A 19,285-nucleotide genomic window follows, 5' to 3' on the forward strand; every position below is an offset into this window, starting at 1 on the left:
CCCACCAATCACAGCAAGGGACTCGTTCCTTATTTGTTATGGCTACTTAAATCCGTTTCTCTTTGTTGGTACAGCCAATGAAATCATTCAGAACACGGCTGGCTGCCGGGGTTACGATAGGCAGAATAACATAGTGAAATCATTAATCCCAAAATATTAACCATGTGATGGAGGATTAAATTACCAGAGAGGAGTTTTCATCATGAGGACGAAGCTTTCGAATAGACAGCCTACTCGATATTGGGAAAATATGTAGTAGACTACGAACGGAACGGAATGCATAGCAGAGGTCAGCAGTGGGAGTCAGTTGCCCCCGCAGTTTTCTGAGCAAAGGATGAAGTTACGGAGGAGGAAGCCAAACGGGGAATATTCCACTACGGGCAACTAGCAAACTACATTGTTATGAATGGTCCTCACACAATGCGGTATTTTAGTCGGCTATGCTTTGGGGTTTGATTTCTTGCTAGCCTATATATTTCAGACTTTTTAATGGCTAAAGATTATGCTTAGCTAAATATATGAAATGCATATTTTTTCTGGTGCATTTYTACCTATAAAGCTTGACACGTGCCCCCAAAAATAATTTCGTTAATATGTGATTTCAGTATCCTTTATATGGATGTACGGGAGTCGATATTGGTACAGCAACATGTTTGTTATAGCAAACCTGGGTTATTGACAAAGGCTAAACAAATCATCACGGGCTGCCATCTGCCAGGACCCCCACTTTTGAATTGAACAATGACTGGACCCAACGCCACTAGCACTAGTTCACCTGCAGCTAAAATGGGGAGGCACCGATCCAAAAGCACCAGTGGCAGTACGTACTGCATCTCGAGCCCGGGTGCTGAATCTGCTACCCTTAGCACCCCCAACAACGCTGGACGTTCATCGGGAGAGGAAGAGGAGAAAGATGGGGGGGTGCTATTTTACGTGAACAGAACTGGTTTTCCCATTGACGGTGTCACTTGGGAGAGGATGTGGACTCATGTGGCCAAAGTACACCCTGATGGACAAGACATTAGCAAGATAAGGAATGCTGCATACCTTCCTAAAGTAAGTAYAGCCTTAAAGCCAGACAAATAAGCAGTTATATTGACATAAAATCCAGGGAAATTACCATKTTATAACCAACAGACATAATTTGAAATTCGATCTATGCAAAGAATCCATCAACAAATGTTYACAGGACAATAGCAGGATGAGTTAAAGAGTTCCTCCTGAAAGTCTTCTCTTTCCTAATTATCCTGATGAGGAATGAAGAATGAATTTAAGCCATGCAGACTATTTCAGCCTGCCCCTGGCCTCCAATAGGACACTACATTGTCTCTGAGTAATTTCATCAGAGTCCAGATATAACTGGGACCGAAATGTCACCAAGCGGGGACCAGTGTTGAGAGCCTTTCTCTTGCTGTCATTGGTGGGAGTGGGACTGGGCTGAGAAAGGAGACTCTGGAGCATCACTAATTGGTACACTGGAAATTAGTACATGTGATGGCAAAGCCCAAGTTCATAGCACACTGTAGGCAATATAAATAGCAGAGGATATGACAATGCACACAGGAATCTTTGTATTTGCCCCAGACTGTGTCCTTTCTTGATGCTGCCTCTGTACTAGTTATTGGAATTATGACCAGAGGCTGCTTGAGTGTTGTATAGTATCACCAAGGGACAGTGACACTTTCTTTTATGTTCAGGGTGTCTTATCAACTACCTTTTTGCAGTCCACAATAGCAGTCTTTAGCTGAGAAACCTGTAGGCCTGCTCAGTGCTGTGGGATTTCACTCATGTCATATCATACCGATGTCCATCACACTGCCTTAATTGGGGCGGCAGGTAGCCTAGTGGTTAGAGTATTGGGCCAGTAACTGAAAGGTTGCTGGATTGAATCTCCGAGCTGACAAGGTAAAAATCTGTTGTTCTGCCCCTGAACAAGGCAGTTAACCCACTGTCCCCTGGTAGGCTGTCATTGTAAATAAGAAWTTGTTCTTAACTGACTTACCTGGTTAAATAAAAAAAGAAAACACTATCTATAGACTACACCTAAGTGAATAGGAGACTGTAGTTGTATTCCACATTGCTACGCCATACTACACTGAACAAAAATATTAACGCAACAATTTCTAAGATTTTACYGAGTTACAATTCACATAAGGAATTTAGTCAATTCAAATAAACATATTAGGCCCTAATCTATGGATTTCACATGACTGGGAATACAGATATACATCCGTTGGTCACAGGTACTTAAAGAAAAAGTAGGGGTGTGGATCAGAAAACCAGTCAGTATCTGGTGTGACCACCATTTGCCTCATGCAGCGCAACACATCTCCTTCACATAGAGTTGATCAAACTGGTGATTGTGGCCTGTGGAATGTTGTCCCACTCCTCTTCAATGGCTGTGCGAAGTTGCTGGATATTGGCGGGAACTGGAACATGCTGTCGTACACGTCGATCCAGAGCATCCCAGACATGCTCAATGGGTGACATGTCTGGTGAGTAAACAGGCCATGGAAGAACTGGGACATTTTCAGCTTCCAGGAATTGTGTACAGATCCTTGCACCATGGGGCTGTGCATTATCATGCTGAAACACGAGGTAATGGCGGTGGATGAATGACACGACAATGGGCGTCTGGATCTCGTCATGTTGATGTGCATTCAAATTGTCATCGATAAAATGCAATTGTGTTCGTTGTCTGTAGCTTATGCCTACCCATACCATAACCCAACTGCCACCATGGGGCACACTGTTCACAACGYTGACATCAGCAAACCATCTCACTCACACAACGTCATTCATGTTTTCTGCCATCTGCCCGGTACAGTTGAAACCGTGATTCATCTGTGAAGAGCACACTTCTCCAGCGTGCCAGTGGCCACCGAAGGTGAGCATTTCCCCACTGAAGTTGGTAACGATGCCAAACTGCCAGTCAAGACCCTGGCGAGGACAACGTGCACGCAGATGAGCTGCCCTGAGACGGTTTCTGACAGTTTGTGCAGAAATTCTTCAGTTGTGCAAACCCACAGTTTCATCAGYTGTCCGGGTGGCTGGTCTTAGACGATCCCGCAGGTGAAGAAGCTGGATGTGGAGGTCCTGGGCTGGCATCGTTACACGTGGTCTGCGGTTGTGAGGTAGGTTGGACGTACTGCCAAATGTATCTTTTATTTCAGTTCATGAAACATGGGACCAACACGTTACATGTTGCGTTTATATTTTTGTTCAGTATATTAGTCAGTAACCCAAAACTGTTTTGAGAATCACAAATGGCCTGAAAAGTGTGAAAGGAGAGTGGAGTCATTAATATCCCAGAAGTAACAGTGAACCCTGCCCGACCAGTCTGTGATCGCCAGGTGCAGGTGTTGGGCTAGCTAACTCATTAAGGAGATTGGGCGGAGTTACAGCAATGCAGCTCAGGGACAATCTCAAATCCAGGGCCAGCGTCTGGGTGACTGTGTGGAGGAATGAGCATTGCAGTGCTGTCTGGAGTTCACGTGTATTCATATAGAGCTATAGGCTACAGAGAGAAACCTGTGAAATCTCAATCTCCCTGCAGCACTGAATGCAAACTAACACACTCTGAGGAGTTGTGATCAAAGTGTGTCTCATGATCCATTCATTGCATCCATTCATCTTGCATTTAGAAAAGGTTAGGATTTAAATGATTTTGTCATTCATTGTTTTGTAAATCTGGTTCCAGTGTCTCACCCAAATGGCATGTTGGTAAGAATTTAGCAGATTTTACTCTCCTGAAATGCTGTATTCCTCTGTTATTCTCTATTTATGGTGTCAGGAATGGTAACACCACTGCTTGAGCTTTGTGCCTGTCTTTTGCCCTGACTATTTGAAGGGGTTGGTTGTGAGTGAACTAATCCACCATCTGGGATTTGAGTCTAGGATAATCTTTATCGCCTAATTGTTTCCATAAAGCTTTGTACAGGAAACTMAACAGGCTTTCAGACCAAAGCCTTCCTTTCTGTTTCAAACGTACATTATACACACCTCACCCTTACCAAAAAACGGGCTTCTGGAAAAACGTTGTGGCAAATMTTTGGCCAATTTGATGCACGTTTGCAGAAAGCTCTTATTTAGTTTTATAGCAAAACTTTGCGGCAACTTGTGAATTTCTGGCAAACGATTCTTGTAAACTTGTGGCGAACATTCTACTGTGTGCTGCAAATTTGTTGCAAAATTAGATCAGGTTTTTTGTTACTTTGTGTATTAACAACATTGAAATGTATTTTCTACAAACACCAAATCACATTGCATCACGACAGGATTTGGTTAGAACTGAACTGATCTCCAAACGTGGTGCTACTGTATGAAGAATCATTTTTATTTTTATTGACATTTTATTTAACCTTTATTTAACTAGGCAAGTCAGTTAAGAACAAATTCTTATTTACAATGACGGCCTAACAAAAGGCAAAAGGCCTCCTGCTGGGACCGTGGCTGGGATTAAAAATAAACTTAATAAAAATATAGGACAAAACASACATCATGACAAGAGAGACAACACAACATTACATAAAGAGAGGTATTTGTTTTTGTTGCGTTCCTATGGGAGAAGGTTCAAGCTAATGTTTTCTGGTAACTGTAAATAAGTAGTTACACAGGCTCTGCTTACATGCACACCACATGAAAAYCGCAAGCTATCATGCTCTAAAGATAGTCTCTGACCAATGCCCAACTGTCTTCTGGAGAGAGACAAATGACCAGGGTGTTTGGTGCTGCAGTCACATCTTGGCTGTCTCTCTCAAGTTTCACTGATGTGTCCTGGGGATGTAAAGTTAGATTAGATCCACCACACGGGGCAGGTCGCCCTTTTCAGCCACAGAAGACCTCTCTAAAGCTGGGGAAAAGATTCAGAAGGGKTGAGGGACAGCTGGACGGAAAGGGAGAAAGTCCCTCTTTGAACTATCTTTTAATTCCTGCAAGTCCACCTGTGAGGAGCATACAGTACAGCTACAGACTGTCACGATCATCATAATAACTGGACCAAAGCGCAGCGTGATCTGGGTTCCACATCTTTTTATTACTATGTAAAACTCATAGCAAAACAAAACAATAAATCGCAAACTATACATAGTCAAGATCCCACAAAGCACAATGGGGAAATAGCTGCCTAAATATGATCCCCAATCAGAGACAACGATAAACAGCTGCCTCTGATTGGGAACCATACCAGGCCAACATAGATCATTAATCACCCTAGATAACCCACCTAGTCACTGTCACGCCCCAACCAACATAGAGAATAAACAGCTCTCTATGGTCAGGGCGTGACAGTAACCCCCCCCCCCCAAAGGTGCGGACTTCGACCGCAAAACCTGACTCAATAGGGGAGGGTCCGTGTGGGCATCTACCGTCGGGGGCGGCTCCGGTGCGGGGCGAAGTACCCACTCCGCTCGCAGATACGTCATCTTCCATGGCGGCTCTGGTGCGGGGATCGTTGCCGGATGCTCGGGACCGTGGATCGTCGCCGGAGGAACCGAACTGTGGATCGTCACCGGAGGAACCGGACCGTAGATCGTCGCCAGAGGCTCCGGACTGGGAACCCTCGCAGGAGGCTCTGGACTGGGAATCCCCGCTGGAGGCCCTGGAACGCAGACTGTCACTGGAGGCTCTGGACCGCAGACCGTCGCCGGAGGCTCTGGACCGCCGACCGTCGCCGGAGGCTCTGAACTGCCGACCGTCGCCGGAGGCTCTGAACCGCCGACCGTCGCAGGAAGCTCTGGACCGCAGACCGTCACTAGAGGCTCTGGACCGCCGACCGTTGCTGGTGGTTCTGGACTGTGGACCGTCGCCGGAGGTTCCGGACTGTGAAACGTCGCCGGAAGCTCTGGACTGGGAACTGTCGCCGGAAGCTCTGGACTGTGGAGGCGCACTGGAGGCCTGATGCGTGGGGCCGGTACAGGTGGCACCGGGCTGATGACACGCACCTCAGGGCGAGTGCGGGGAGCAGGCACAGGACGTACTGGACTGTGGAGGCCTGATGCGTGGGGCCGGTACAGGTGGCACCGGGCTGGTGACACGCACCTCAGGGCGAGTGCGAGGAGCAGGTACAGGACGTACCTGACTGGGAAGGCACACTTCAGGGAGAGTGCGAGGAGCAGGAACAGAACGTACCGGGCTGTGGAGGCGAACTGGAGACACGGTGCGTAGAACCGGCACACATTGTACCGGAACGATGACACTCTTCACACGGTGAGTACGAGGAGTTGGCACAGGACGTACTGGGCTGTGAAGGCGCACTGGMGACCTGGTGCGTATAGCCGGCATCAATTGTACCGGAACTTTAACACACTTCTCAGGACGAGTACGGGGAGTTGGCACAGGACGTACTGGGCTGGGAAGGCGTACTGGAGACCTGGTGCGTATAGCCGGCATCACTTGTACCGGAACTTTAACACACTTCTCAGGATGAGTACGGAGAGCTGACTCAGGTGGCTTTAAATCGATAACATGCTCCTTAGGGCAAATGTCGCGCATCCTCCACCAATTCAATAACTCTCTCATTTCTCTCTCCTCCACATTCTCCCTCAACTCACTGACAGTCTCTGGTTTACTCCCCTCAACTTTCGCCGCCCACTCCTCGCTCAATCTGTCCCAATATTCCTCCCCGGTCTCTGTCTCACCCCTCAGCGACGCCGACCACTCTGTGTGCCCCCCCCCATATTTTTTTTGTGGGCTGTCTTTTGGTCTTGCGTCATGGCATCGTCGCTGTTCTTCCCTCACCGCTTGCGTCTGCTTCCACAGAAGGCGATCCTGTCCTGCCAGGATTTCTTCCCAAGTCCAGGATCCCTTCCCATCCAGAATCTCTTCCCAAGTCCAGGATACTTCCTCCTCCTGGGCACGCTGCTTGGTCTTTTGTTGGTGGGATCTTCTGTCACGATCGTCATAATAACTGAACCAAAGCGCAGCGTGATCTGGGTTCCACATCTTTTTATTACTAGGTGAAACTCACAGCAAAACAAAACGAAACGTGAAGCTACTATAGTGCTCACAGGCAACTATACATAGTCAAGATCCCACAAAGCACAACGGGGAAATGGCTGCCTAAATATGATCCCCAATCAGAGACAACGATAAACAGCGGCCTCTGATTGGGAACCATACCAGGCCAACATAGATCATTAATCACCTAGATAACCCACCCTAGTCACTGTCACGCCCCAACCAACATAGAGAATNATAACCCACCCTAGTCACTGTCACGCCCCAACCAACATAGAGAATAAACAGCTCTCTATGGTCAGGGCGTGACACAGACAGACCATGAATTGTCAGCCTCAACCTTGCTCASTGAGTTCGCCAGGTGTTATTACTATCCAACTTACTGCAGTGCTGAGGCTGAAATTCAATCTACTTTCAAAGCTTGTGCCACTGCCACAAGCTCTCCATATCCCTCTGCGTAATTGTCCCCCTTTTATAAAAACCTCTTTCACACCTTATAATGAGGAATAAAGATGTGAATCACACACTCGTTCGTTCAGCTCCAGTAGTTCTCTGGGCTCCGCAAGGCGCCCTCCTCTTCTCCAGAGGGAAGGAGAGAAAGAGGAGAAGGATGACAGCTAATTACACAGGGTGATTTGGGACTGTGTGTTGCACTCAACTAAACACTCTAAACAGTAACACTGTGTCTAAATAACAAAATCAATGTTTTCATCAAATGTATATTGTTCCAATAATTATCAATGAAGTGTTATTACATTTCTATAAGTGGTGTGGTAGGCTACACTTTGAGAAAATGTCTGATCCCAAGACACTACGAGGTCCCTTCCTCAGTTAGCACTCATCGCTCTCTATGCTGTGGAGAGAGAGAGAGAGATAAAGAGAGGGAAAGGAGAAAGGAATCACCCCATATTCCTTCCCTGACCCAGCAGAATTCTGTTCTATTCCAGGCTCTCAGAAATTGAGATAGGGTTGGCGGGGCGATTGTTTGAGGGATTATTGAAAAATAAGACCCAATGCCACTGACTGCTGAATATTCCATAAATGTTTCTGCTTTTCATTTCACTTGCACAGCTTGAATGTGATGCTTTTAAAATGGGCCTGTGTGCGGMAGGTAGCCTAGTGGTTAAGCGCATTGGGCAAGTAACCGAAAGGTCGCTGGTTTACATCCCAAGCCGACTGGGTGGAAAATCTGYCAATGTGCMCTTGAGCAAGGCACTCAACCCTAATTGCTCCTGTAAGTCTCTCTGCATAAGGGTGTCTACTAAGAGAGTTTAGCCCTATCCTTTGGGGGTAGAGTGCTGATGAAGGAAAAACCTAATCTTATTTTCATCTCACCTTGATTGGTTTGGGGTTTCTCTTTTCCTCTCCAGCCCCCACAAAAAAATATACACATTATCTATCTCTCACTCTCTTTGCTTGTCAGCCTTTTGATCCAGTGGCTGTATTGACTCAGATACCACAGAAACCTGATTGATAGGATCAGTGTGTATGAGTGTGTGCCATTGACTCATTAGAGAAATAGACCAAAAAAGGACTACCTAGAAAGCCTAATAACCTGGAAAGGAAATGTATTGACTCTGGATTGAGGGCATGGTACTCTCTCATTAGTTTGATCTATCACCTCAGGCGTTTACAAATATAACGTAGTAGAGTTGTGTGACTGAGCCAGAGGGCTAAACTGTTTGTCCTGAGCATGAGACCAGACTCTTAAGATAAGCTAATTCTAGCTCTGTTAAGAGAAACAACCCAGAGGAACGTACATGGCTTTACGTCTATTGTGCCCCCTGGCCTCCTTCCTGTACACACACACACACACACACACACACACACACACACACACACACACACCACACACATACAGTACACATACAGTACATGTGTTTTTCTGGTTCTGACTGAGTCAACTGAATGTACAATAAAAAGGAAGCCAAACATTTTATGAGCCAAATTCTAGGACATGTCAGAGGAAGCACAGTATTAGTCATAGTCATTGCAGCTGTTTTACAGTTTCCCTAAGACCTTCAATATTGCCACATGTTTATGTATCCACCACCAAGATAAACTCTAACAGTCTTTTTTTGTCAACCTACAGCACCCTGTGCCATCGGTCCCCAACTTCAAGCCCACCATGTCTGTCCCTGATTGGCTGCTGGCCATCCAGAACTACATGAAGACACTGCAGTATCCTTTCCCTGCGGAGCCCGCAACCTGCCACCAACCCTCCCTTCCACCCCTCTCTCATCCCGTTCACAAAACACACTGAGAAAAGCAGCCTGGTCTCAGAGTCATAAGAAACATACTGAACGTAGTTCTGAGCACCTCCAAGATGTATGACACCTACTAATGGTCTAGTTACTTTAGACAGAAACAAAAGTAGGGAGGTTAGTCAGGGAAGATGGGTGGGTGTAATCCCTGACCATCTAGCAATCCAAAGGTTGGGGACAAAAGTAGTATTTTAGCTAAACCTTAACCCTTATTCTAAACTTAACCCAATTCACCTAACCTGCTGCGTAAATTCACCTAATCCTTGTCTTTAGTTCGCCTAAGCACCAATTCTCTCCGTAATTCTCCTCTGTTGTTATGATGCAACAAGCAACCTGGTCTCAGACAAAGATGTATAATGCTATATGCCCTCCAGGATGTAAGTTAAACTATCCGATTCGTATGCTGTTGTATGACMGGATAAGGTGTATGAAACTATACATTCTCTAATTTGTATGATATTGTATGACCGCAATACCATTCATCATTTAACATAACATAACATATCATACTAATTGGAGTGTCACAGATTTACATACAGAATAATACGAATTGTCCTGAGACCACGTTGAGAAGAGAGAAGCCACAGTACCTGTTAGCACACATTGTCCTCCTATAGTTCATTACAGATTCATGTGCACCGCTGCTCTTTTCACACTGTTTTAATTCACTCTGGGGCCCTGGGGGGGGGGGGGTTGTACTGTATGCATGCAGTGTGTTAGCTAGCTAACACTTTCAAGGTTTTCAGGTGGGCTTAATTTGTTGTCATTATAGCCAGGGGAGTGCAGTTGCACCAACTGCCATAACAACAGGTGCTCCCTAGGTGTGTAAACAATGTCACAGTACCTTTAATGTCCATAGTAAATATGATCCATGATGCACCACTGTGGGGTCAAGAAGTGGGTCAGCACTTTACAAAAAAACATCTGCTGCCTCTCTTAAAATGTTTTTTTTAAAACCAGCTGTCAACTCTGTTAACTAGAGTAGACACAATCAGGTGGAGCTTGGACATAGTCTTCAMATTCATTTCAGTTAAGCTTGACACACATCAGTGAGGAAATACATAAACTAATTAGTTCTTCAAGGTACAGTTACATTTCTCTCAAACATTGATAGCCTACATTACATGAACCTGATCTCAGAAACGTCCACCATTCCCCTCTCATCCACACTTATATAATCTTCCAGACCCCTATAAATGCCCCTTAGGGAGCAGTCGAAATGTGCACAATTGTTACCCGGAGGAAAATGGGGGAAGGTCATGCTTTTTCAATTTCAGTCCAGGGGAGGGTTATGTAATTTGTATTTGATTAAATGTCATATTGCTCAGGGTTTGAGAATGAGTTGCTTATTGTAGTATCTCGATGTGTGCCCGATGATGCCCCTCATCCCTGATTCTCTGCTGGGCGCGCAATATCAAGTGCATCTAGTGTGGTCTCAATAAAATGATCCATAGCCTATACTTTAGACCTAGGCTGTATGAAGAGCATGCTCGGAGAAGCACAAGGCAAAGTAATATTTGAAGAAAATATACTTCCTTCCTGAGTTTTTGCGCTGCTGGAATTGTGTGTATAAAACCAGGCATTACACACTGCATTACACACTGCAATAGATAGGCTATCCTAATCAGAGGCCCTGGCCTGCCCTGCTCTTGCTGAGGTAAACCCTTTTGTGCTGCCTAACCAATGACTGTGCTGTGTACGGTGGCACTTTAGGAGGCAAGTCAAAGGCGTCTTCAGATTATATATATATATAAACAGTTGAAGTCGGAAGTTTACATACACTTAGGTTGGAGTCATTAAAACTCCTTTTTCAACCACTCCACAAATTTCTTGTTAACAAACTATAGTTTTGGCAAGTCGGTAAGGACATCTACTTTGTGTATGACACAAGTCATTTTTCCAACAATTGTTTACAGACAGATTATTTCACTGTATCACAATTCCAGTGGGTCATACATTTACATACACTAAGTTGACTGTGCCTTTAAACAGCTTGGAAAATTTCAGAAAAGGATATCATGGCTTTAGAAGCTCTGACATAATCTGAGTCAATTGGAGGTGTACCTGTGGATGTATTTCAAGGCCTACCTTCAAACTCAGTGCCTCTTTGCAAAGGCCACCCAGCAAGGAAGAAGCCACTGCTCCAAAACCGCCATAAAAAAAGCCAGACTACGGTTTGCAACTGCACATGAGGACAAAGATCGTACCTTTTGGATAAATGTCCTTTGGTTGGATGAAATAAAAATTGAACTGTTTGGCCATAATGACCATCGTTATGTTTGGAGGAAAAGGGGGAGGCTTGCAAGCCGAAGAACACCATCCCAACCGTGAAGCACGGGGGTGGCAGCATCATGTTGTGGGGGTGCTTTGCTGCAGGAGGGACTGGTGCACTTCACAAAATAGATGAAATCACACGAGCTCTTGAGCACCGAGCCTGCCCAACCTTACCTGGTTGAATGGTCCCCGTAGCCCTGCCAGTGCGGCGAGGTGGAATAGCCCGCACTGGGCTATGCTGGCGAACCGGGGACACCATTTGTAAGGCTGGTGCCATGTACGCCGGCCCGAGGAGACGCACTGGAGACCAGATGCGTTGGGCCGGCTTCATGACACCCGGCTCGATGCCCAACCTAGCCCTACCAGTGCGGCGAGGTGGAATAGCCCACACTGGGCTAAGCACGCGTACTGGGGACACCGTGCGCTCCACCGCATAACACGGTGTCTGACCAGTACGACGCCCTCTCACTCCACGGTAAGCACGGGGAGTTGGCTCAGGTCTCCTACCCGGCTTTGCCACACTCCGTGTGTGCCACCCCCCAAGAAATTGTTGGGTCTGACTCTCGGGCTCCCAACCGCGTCGCTGCGCTGCCTCCTCATACCAGCGCCTCTCTGCCTTCGCTGCCTCCAACTCGGCTTTAGGACGGCGATATTCCCTTGGCTGAGCCCAGGGTCCCTTGCCGTCCAGAATCTCCTCCCACGTCCATGAGTCCTGGAWTTTTCTCCGCTGCTGCTGCTGCTGTCGCTGCCCTTTTCCACTCTGCTTGGTCCTTTGTTGGTGGGTRTTTCTGTAACGATTGTCTATTTCGTCCTCCTCATCGGACGAGGAGAGGCGAGAAGGATCGGACCAATATGCAGAGTGGTTCGTGCTCATGATGATTTATAAAAACCTAAACTGAACACTGAAATACAAAACAATAAACGAAGTGCAGAAAACCGAAACAGTACCGTGTGGTGAAAACACTAACACGGTAGACAAACACCGACCAAAACACACTTGAAACCCAGGCTGCCTAAGTATGATTCTCAATCAGGGACAACGATTGACAGCTGCCTCTGATTGAGAATCATACCAGGCCGAACACAAAAATCCCAACATAGAAAATCACACATAGACATGGTAAACAATATAAAGGCAATGCTACCAAATACTCATTGAGTGTATGTAAACTTCTGACCCACTGGGAATGTGATGAAAGAATTAAAAGCTGAAATAAATCATTCTCTCCACTATTATTCTGACATTTCACATTCTTAAAATCTAAGACAGGGACTCTTTACTAGGATTAAATGTCAGGAATTGTGTGAAACTGAGTTTTAAATGTATTTGGCTAAGGTGTATGTAAACTTCCGACTTCAACTGTATGTTTTTTTAAATGCAGTATCTGTGCGCGCGGACTAGGCCTCCTGATTTCCTGTTCAGTTTGAGAAGGAGAGCGCGAAGATGAGAAGGAGGACCAGAGGTAAGCTTGCTGCTGCTATAATTGATTTTAATAAGAACAATATGTTTAGTTGCCCATAATAAAGCTATTTAGCAGAGTTATTGACCTCACTAAAAAAGCCATATTCGAGTAATTCATTTAAACAGTCTTCATTTTAATTTGACTTTCGGCTACTAACAACAAAAGGGCTTTGTGTTGGAGTTTGTGTCTTCCTATTCAATAAATACGAGGTATAGGCCTACCCCTTGTTAGCTTAAGATTTAGAAAAACATTTAATGGACCTGATTATATAAAGCCCTCTATAACGATGCTTTAGTCCGCAATGCTAGAAACAAGCTGTAAAATGCCAGGGAAAGATGTGACATCGATTCATATGGGATATCTTTGGTTTGTCTCTACAACATCCAGAGGCTGCGCTACAACCTTCTATAGCCGAGGAGACAAGAAATGCACTGCTTGGGAAGTAATGTGTGATTCTGTCAATATTAATTGACGTTTGACATTTCAACAGGCTGTTAAACCACATTCTAAATCAGTCAGGAACAAGCGAGGTAGCCTAAGAAGGAACAAAAATGAATGATTTAGACTATATTATTATTATTATTTCAATGCTATAGCCTGACATTTAAGACATCAACAGGCTGGCAGGAGTGCTCAACATTTTAACAACACATCAACAACAGCACTTCAACAACATGCCTATACATTTTTCATTTAGGCTGTAGAAAATGAAATGTATATACATTACTTAGAATTAAATAATAATTACATGAAAAATGCCTTATTAGGCTATACAGTCATTCTACAATGCGTTTGAATTCACTTTTAGAAACATGAGTTTGGCCAGTCTGGTTTGAGGATCATGCGGTGAGCTATGCATGCCTGGTTTGTTCATTTAGCCCAGCAGATGCTCTTATATTCCCAAATCCCAAAGTAATCACCGACGACACAAATCGATTTTGTAACAATAATATTATTGAATAAAATGGAATAAATTAGAAAATGATAGTTTCCCCAAATGAAAAAAGGGCCTACAGGCTTAGCTGATGATATGCCTGTGTTAAACAACAAATTACTTTTTCTCTAATTCATTGCTGATCAGATACTTCAGTTGTAACTGGTTCTGTTGCACTTCATTTTTACAGTTGATAGACAACTTTAGCACTGTTCCAGACTTAGAATATCCTCTTTTTTAACAAAAGCCTGTATAGAAATCATACCGTCTCCGGTGCTGCAGCATGCGCTCATTTCTTTATCATGCTCTGTTTTGGTATTAAAAAAGATTCTGCTGTCCTCCAGTCAAGTTTTCTCGGACTGCAAATAAGATCAAATATTCATGCAGTGCTTTTACCCCTACCTTTGTCCACGGTGGTCTGCGAATCCACAACCTCCTGGCTACTTTGTAATGCTTACAAAATGAAGAACTGCATATCTAAGGCTCTGGCTGTCTAAGGAGTGAGGGTAAATGGTAGGCATGTTCTCTACTATCCACTTTATGTTTTAAATATTATTTTGGGTATAATGGAGGGTCACCTGCTTTTTTTTCATGCATTCAGGGATGGTTGGGTAAAAATATATTTCACTGAAGGGAGGGCCATCCATTTTAATTTCAGAGGTTCTCCAGGTATCCCTCATTATAAATAACGTACATTCCCTTAACTGTCTGTTAGATACAATCACACAGGAACTCAGTTCTTTGAGATAAGGAAAACTAGACCATTGTGTGGGTAAGTGAGGCTGTGAGGCCATTTCTGTGTTTTTTTTCATGGGCTTGTCTTTGTGTGTCTACTGTCTGCTGCTGTTACTTTACAGAGCCAGGAGAGAGGTCCCACTACTCTGGGAATCTACGTGTCTGTATTTATTTAATTTTTATTTAACCTTTATTTAACTAGGCAAGTCAGTTAAGAGCAAATTCTTATTTACAATGACGGCCTACCCCCCTGTAGAAGAATATAGGCCAGTTCAGATGTTGTAAATAGCTGTCCTCTGTCTGTGTTCTTCACCCTGAGTACACATGCTAGGTGCATGTACTGCAAAAACAGCCAGAACATTTAATGTTTTATAGAAAATAAGTAAAAGGGGTCATTGTATTTAGAAGATGGTGCTTTCATTAATGTGCTTGGCTTGTACTTGACACAATTTGTTTGTTGTAATCCTGTTTGATGAGATTTTTCCATTGTGTCATTTTCTGCATGAAGCACCAAAGAGGACTTGGTATGAAACAATAGTATTCACAACAATCATCTCTGTTCCCTTTCAGGTTGATGGAGACTGCGAGAGAAATGATCAGGGAATCTCTTCCGATCAAATGCCTTGAAGCTGTCATCCTTGGAATGTATCCTTTCATTGTCTGTAGGCACAGTCAGAGATACACATTAACCAGTGGGAGTTGGAGCCGATCTGTTTCAGGTCAGGATGTGCCCGATGAAACTCTTGAAATCWATGAGATATGTAGTCTAATGTTCCCCCTTAGGCTCAATAAGGCTCACAGAGTTCCCTGTTGCTAGGAAACAAGAGTCTAACAGTTCAAAGCGTAACTTCCCTCCTCGCATATAGTCAGACAGGCAGAGCAAAGTTTCTGCAGTGTCTCACACATTGCCATTTAGAGCCGCTTGGCTGCTGGGCCTTTTCACAAACGGTTACTGTCAAGCTTAGGGGCACAGGTTTATCCTCGGTCAAGGTTGTAGGCAGCCTGGACATTCACGCTGCAGGCTCGTCTCACTCATGAAGAAAGACCGGCTTTTCTCTAGGTTTATGTCATAGGCTTAAAGCTGTAATCCTTAATGGTGAAACKGCCACGTCCGTTGGCAAAGTTACTGCAAACAACGAAAACAGTTTTCTCCCTTGTACATCATAGCACACGGGACAGAACAGCAGCGTATGTAATACAATTTGTTTTGACACTCCACCAGCGCTCCTCACCTCTGCTTGGTCAAAACAAAAACAATAATAAACAAAAACAATAATGGCCGTGGGACGGACAGTGGCGCTGTTTCCCCCCCACTGCGGATTCCATCTTTAAGCTGCAGTCTGTCATGTGGGACCAAACCTGTTAACCCTCATTGACATAGATGATTAGCTCAATGATGCTTTAACTTGCAACCGACAATGTCTCATCTCCTAGATAGGAGCCAGCCAAGCTGTATGCTAAGATACAAAACCAGTTGATATGTTCAGATACTCACTGACTCACTCTGTTCATGCATTATTAACAGGTAGATAAAGACATCCTCAACTGTTACAGCATGGCTCGTAGTTCTGTTCTGTTAATGGTTGAGTAAATGGAGCGTAGTATACTCATGTTATCTTATGATACAACCTCTGTTGTCGCTCAAGTTCAACTACCACAGCCTTTTCTTTGTGTTGAGCTTAAACCACCAGTAGCATGCTGCATTATTAGGACCCACCAAGGCAGATTCCTCTACTACCGATAAAAGATTCCGAGTGTCACAGAGACAAGAAACAGAGTTTATGATTTAAAAAAATTGCGACAATCTAACTGTTTCATCAGGTCTTGGACATATATTCTTCAACCTTTTGATCAACCAGCACCATTAACCAGAGCCTGGATTTAGAAGACATGAAATCATGTGATTTAGTACATGGAAAGAGGAGAAATGCCAAGTTCCCTTTAATTCAACCCTGGATGCTCTTATCATTGTCACATATTTTATACCTATTCTTTAGGCCAGGGTTTCCCAAACTGGGTCCTGGGGCCCCACCTGGGTGCACATTTTGGTTGTTGCCCTAACACTACACAGCTGATTCAAATAATCAAAGCTTGATTATGTGTAGTACTAAAGCAACAAAAAAAACGTGCACCCAGGGGGGGCCCCAGAACCCAGTTTGGGAAACCCTGCTTTAAGCTGTAAGGAGGATTGGCGGAACATCAAAGAATTAGGGCAAGTAAGAGGATATCATTTTAATACTTTAGAAAACAGTGAAAGTCCTGGATCAGGGGTTAATGGCAGTCTTTTCCCAGCAGAATGTTTCGATGTTTGTTGCGAGTTGGAAAGTGAACGTTTTTGACAGTTGGTTTTTAAAAAACATTTTAATAAGGACTGCAGATGGTTTTACTATAGTAAAGCGCTGACCCTCTTCTGGATCCCACAGTGGTGCATCATGGATCATATTTGGATCACATGGGCCATCTCCCAGAGCATCATGGCGACGGTTGTCTTAATCTTCCAAACACTGACAGTGTTTGTCRTTTAACTGGAGATATGCTGTTCGGTTGGAGAAGGGCTCGGTGGGCAGTTAACAGGCATGTAATTAATATTTGCAACATCTCCCTGGAGTTCACCCAGCTCAGTGCTCAGGTGTCAAAGCAGCAGAGAGCTGCTAGAGCTAGTAAACACAGGCCTTATAGAGTCATACGTCTCTTAGCTTGGTTTCCATGGTAACAGTAATCCTCCCCAGGTGACGGAAAGAGTGCTTGCCTGGTGGCACATACTGGAAGTATGCTACTATTGGGTTGGATCACATGCCTTGCATCATGGGTAATGTGATCTTTTTGTAGTAAATAGCCCATTAATTATAGAAAAACTGTGTGTGTGTGTGTGTGTGTGTGTGGACCCAGCTGCCACAGGAAGGACTGAGAGTCTTTCTTTTTTTTCGGAGTGGCTGCGGTTCCAGATTTTCTGGGACCTGCAGAGATTTCTGCACTCCGAGTCCTTTCAGCTCCTGCTCAGTGCTCACTCATGCCGTGACTCCGCTGCCGCTTGTTCTAACAATTTTAGTTATTTTTCTGTTGTAACAGTAATCAATGCAAACATAAGCACGACATAGTCTAGCAAGTTCATGTTCTTTTTCCRGAGGGGAGTTAGCMTACATGCAGCTACAGTATTTAGGCAAGCTATATGTACACAGCATATCAACAAGCAAGACACAGACAGGCGGTAAATAGTTTTGAGAAAGAAGTTTCCAGGGGGGTGGCGCGGGGTTGAAAACTCCTCATTCGTAGCCTCTGGCTTCTTTTTTTCTTCTCTAACTGTCACCTCAATGAATAATCACACCAACGTTCTGCAACAGACGCCGCGCTGCGCTTGCTACTCTGTGAAAAAACAAGGTGTCAGAACAAAGTCTTCTTTCTGAGGGAGATTATTTCTGCTGCCTGGCTGTATTCTCCCAGTGCGGGTTATTTCTCATAGGAAAACACAATGTGCTGATGTGTGACTCATCAACATGTTCATGTCAACCATAACCTCTACTCATGGTGCTTACTGTCCTGTGGGGATATTAAATAATACCTGTCACCCTTTTCTCGAACYTCAAGAGCTATGTCCACTTGATTTACTTGAGGGTTTCTCTGTGAATATTGCTATCCAAGAATCTTGCTTGTGAAACACGACTCATAAACGTACACGAACGCTACAGAGATGCCTTTTTTAATTTTGGATGTTGTGTTCATTGTCATTGCGGCAGGAAAAAGACAATCCCCAAAGCAGCCATCAAACTGGTGGTGAGGCTCTGTCGGCTGGCCTCTATGATTATTTAATGAGAGGACTGTGCTGTGCTGTGGCTGGTGGGGTGTTGAGATGACGGACAGGCGCTCAAGCCATTGAGAGGGCTCGGTGTGTGAGAGCTTGAAACAGATGGTTGCTGGTAACTGAGGAGAGACAGAGCCAAACCACAAACCAGTCAGTGTGTCCTGAAATGTGCTCCGTCTCTCAGATCCATTGTGTTCTCTCACCCACAGTAGCAGCTTGTGATGTTATTGCACAACACTGCAGAGTGAGGGCGCAGCTAAAACAGCCTGCTTACTGAAAACATGAGGCATCAATAAAAAGGATGGTGATACGGATGATTAGATCATAGATGCATGATAGATGTATGGACAACAGTGGTATTAACATCAGAGTGCTGCTCAGGCTAGAAGGTCTAGAAGTCTTGTGTAAAGGGTTCACACTCCAGTATCCGTWATTGACCCAGTCAGTCGGGTTGAATTCGCCAGTTGCTCGTTACTGGTCCTTAGGTCACTGACACGCACAGTGGAGTTTCCTGTTCCTGTGTGTGTCACCATATAGTGCCTCTACTGGTCCCAGATAACCCAGTTCCACCATCCACCAAGTCCCCCTCCGCCCCCTTCTTCCCTGGGCAGGACAGATTAGTCCAGTCTGCCTCATCGTGTGTCGTCCAGACACGCTGCAATGAGTCCACAGGCCAGTTACATAAAGGTTCTGGGGAGCCACTACCACAGATGGAGTATATGTCCCAGGGAGAATGAGGCTAGCCTGGTGTGCTGTGTGAGAGTCAACATTAGGACACCACAGCAATTTATTCCTGGGACTTTCAGGAAAAGCCGTCTTTGAGCTTGATTTTGAGTCTGGTTGCTTTCAAATGATAGGT

The 19,285-nt window shown here is 44.8% G+C and overlaps 1 protein-coding gene across 3 annotated transcripts in view; it reads left to right on the forward strand.

Moving 5' to 3' along the window:
- Positions 1–68: 68 nt before the first annotated feature.
- vash2 (vasohibin 2) overlaps positions 69–19,285 on the forward strand; it is a 61,427-nt gene continuing 42,210 nt past the window's right edge. Inside the window, exons 1-5 of one of the 3 annotated variants that reach the window (XM_070435710.1) lie at positions 967–1,056; positions 2,828–3,134; positions 9,050–9,138; positions 14,608–14,664; positions 15,198–15,272. In XM_070435710.1, the coding sequence (XP_070291811.1) occupies positions 9,086–9,138; positions 14,608–14,664; positions 15,198–15,272 (185 nt within the window). In that variant the 5' untranslated portion in view covers positions 967–1,056; positions 2,828–3,134; positions 9,050–9,085. Of the gene's footprint in view, positions 1,057–2,827; positions 3,135–9,049; positions 9,139–14,607; positions 14,665–15,197; positions 15,273–19,285 lie in introns of all 3 variants that reach the window. The other 2 variants (XR_011474332.1, XM_023974170.3) reach the window with 2 other exon arrangements.

This window comes from Salvelinus sp. IW2-2015, linkage group LG28 (assembly GCF_002910315.2).
Source record: "Salvelinus sp. IW2-2015 linkage group LG28, ASM291031v2, whole genome shotgun sequence".
Lineage (NCBI taxonomy): Eukaryota > Metazoa > Chordata > Actinopteri > Salmoniformes > Salmonidae > Salvelinus > Salvelinus sp. IW2-2015.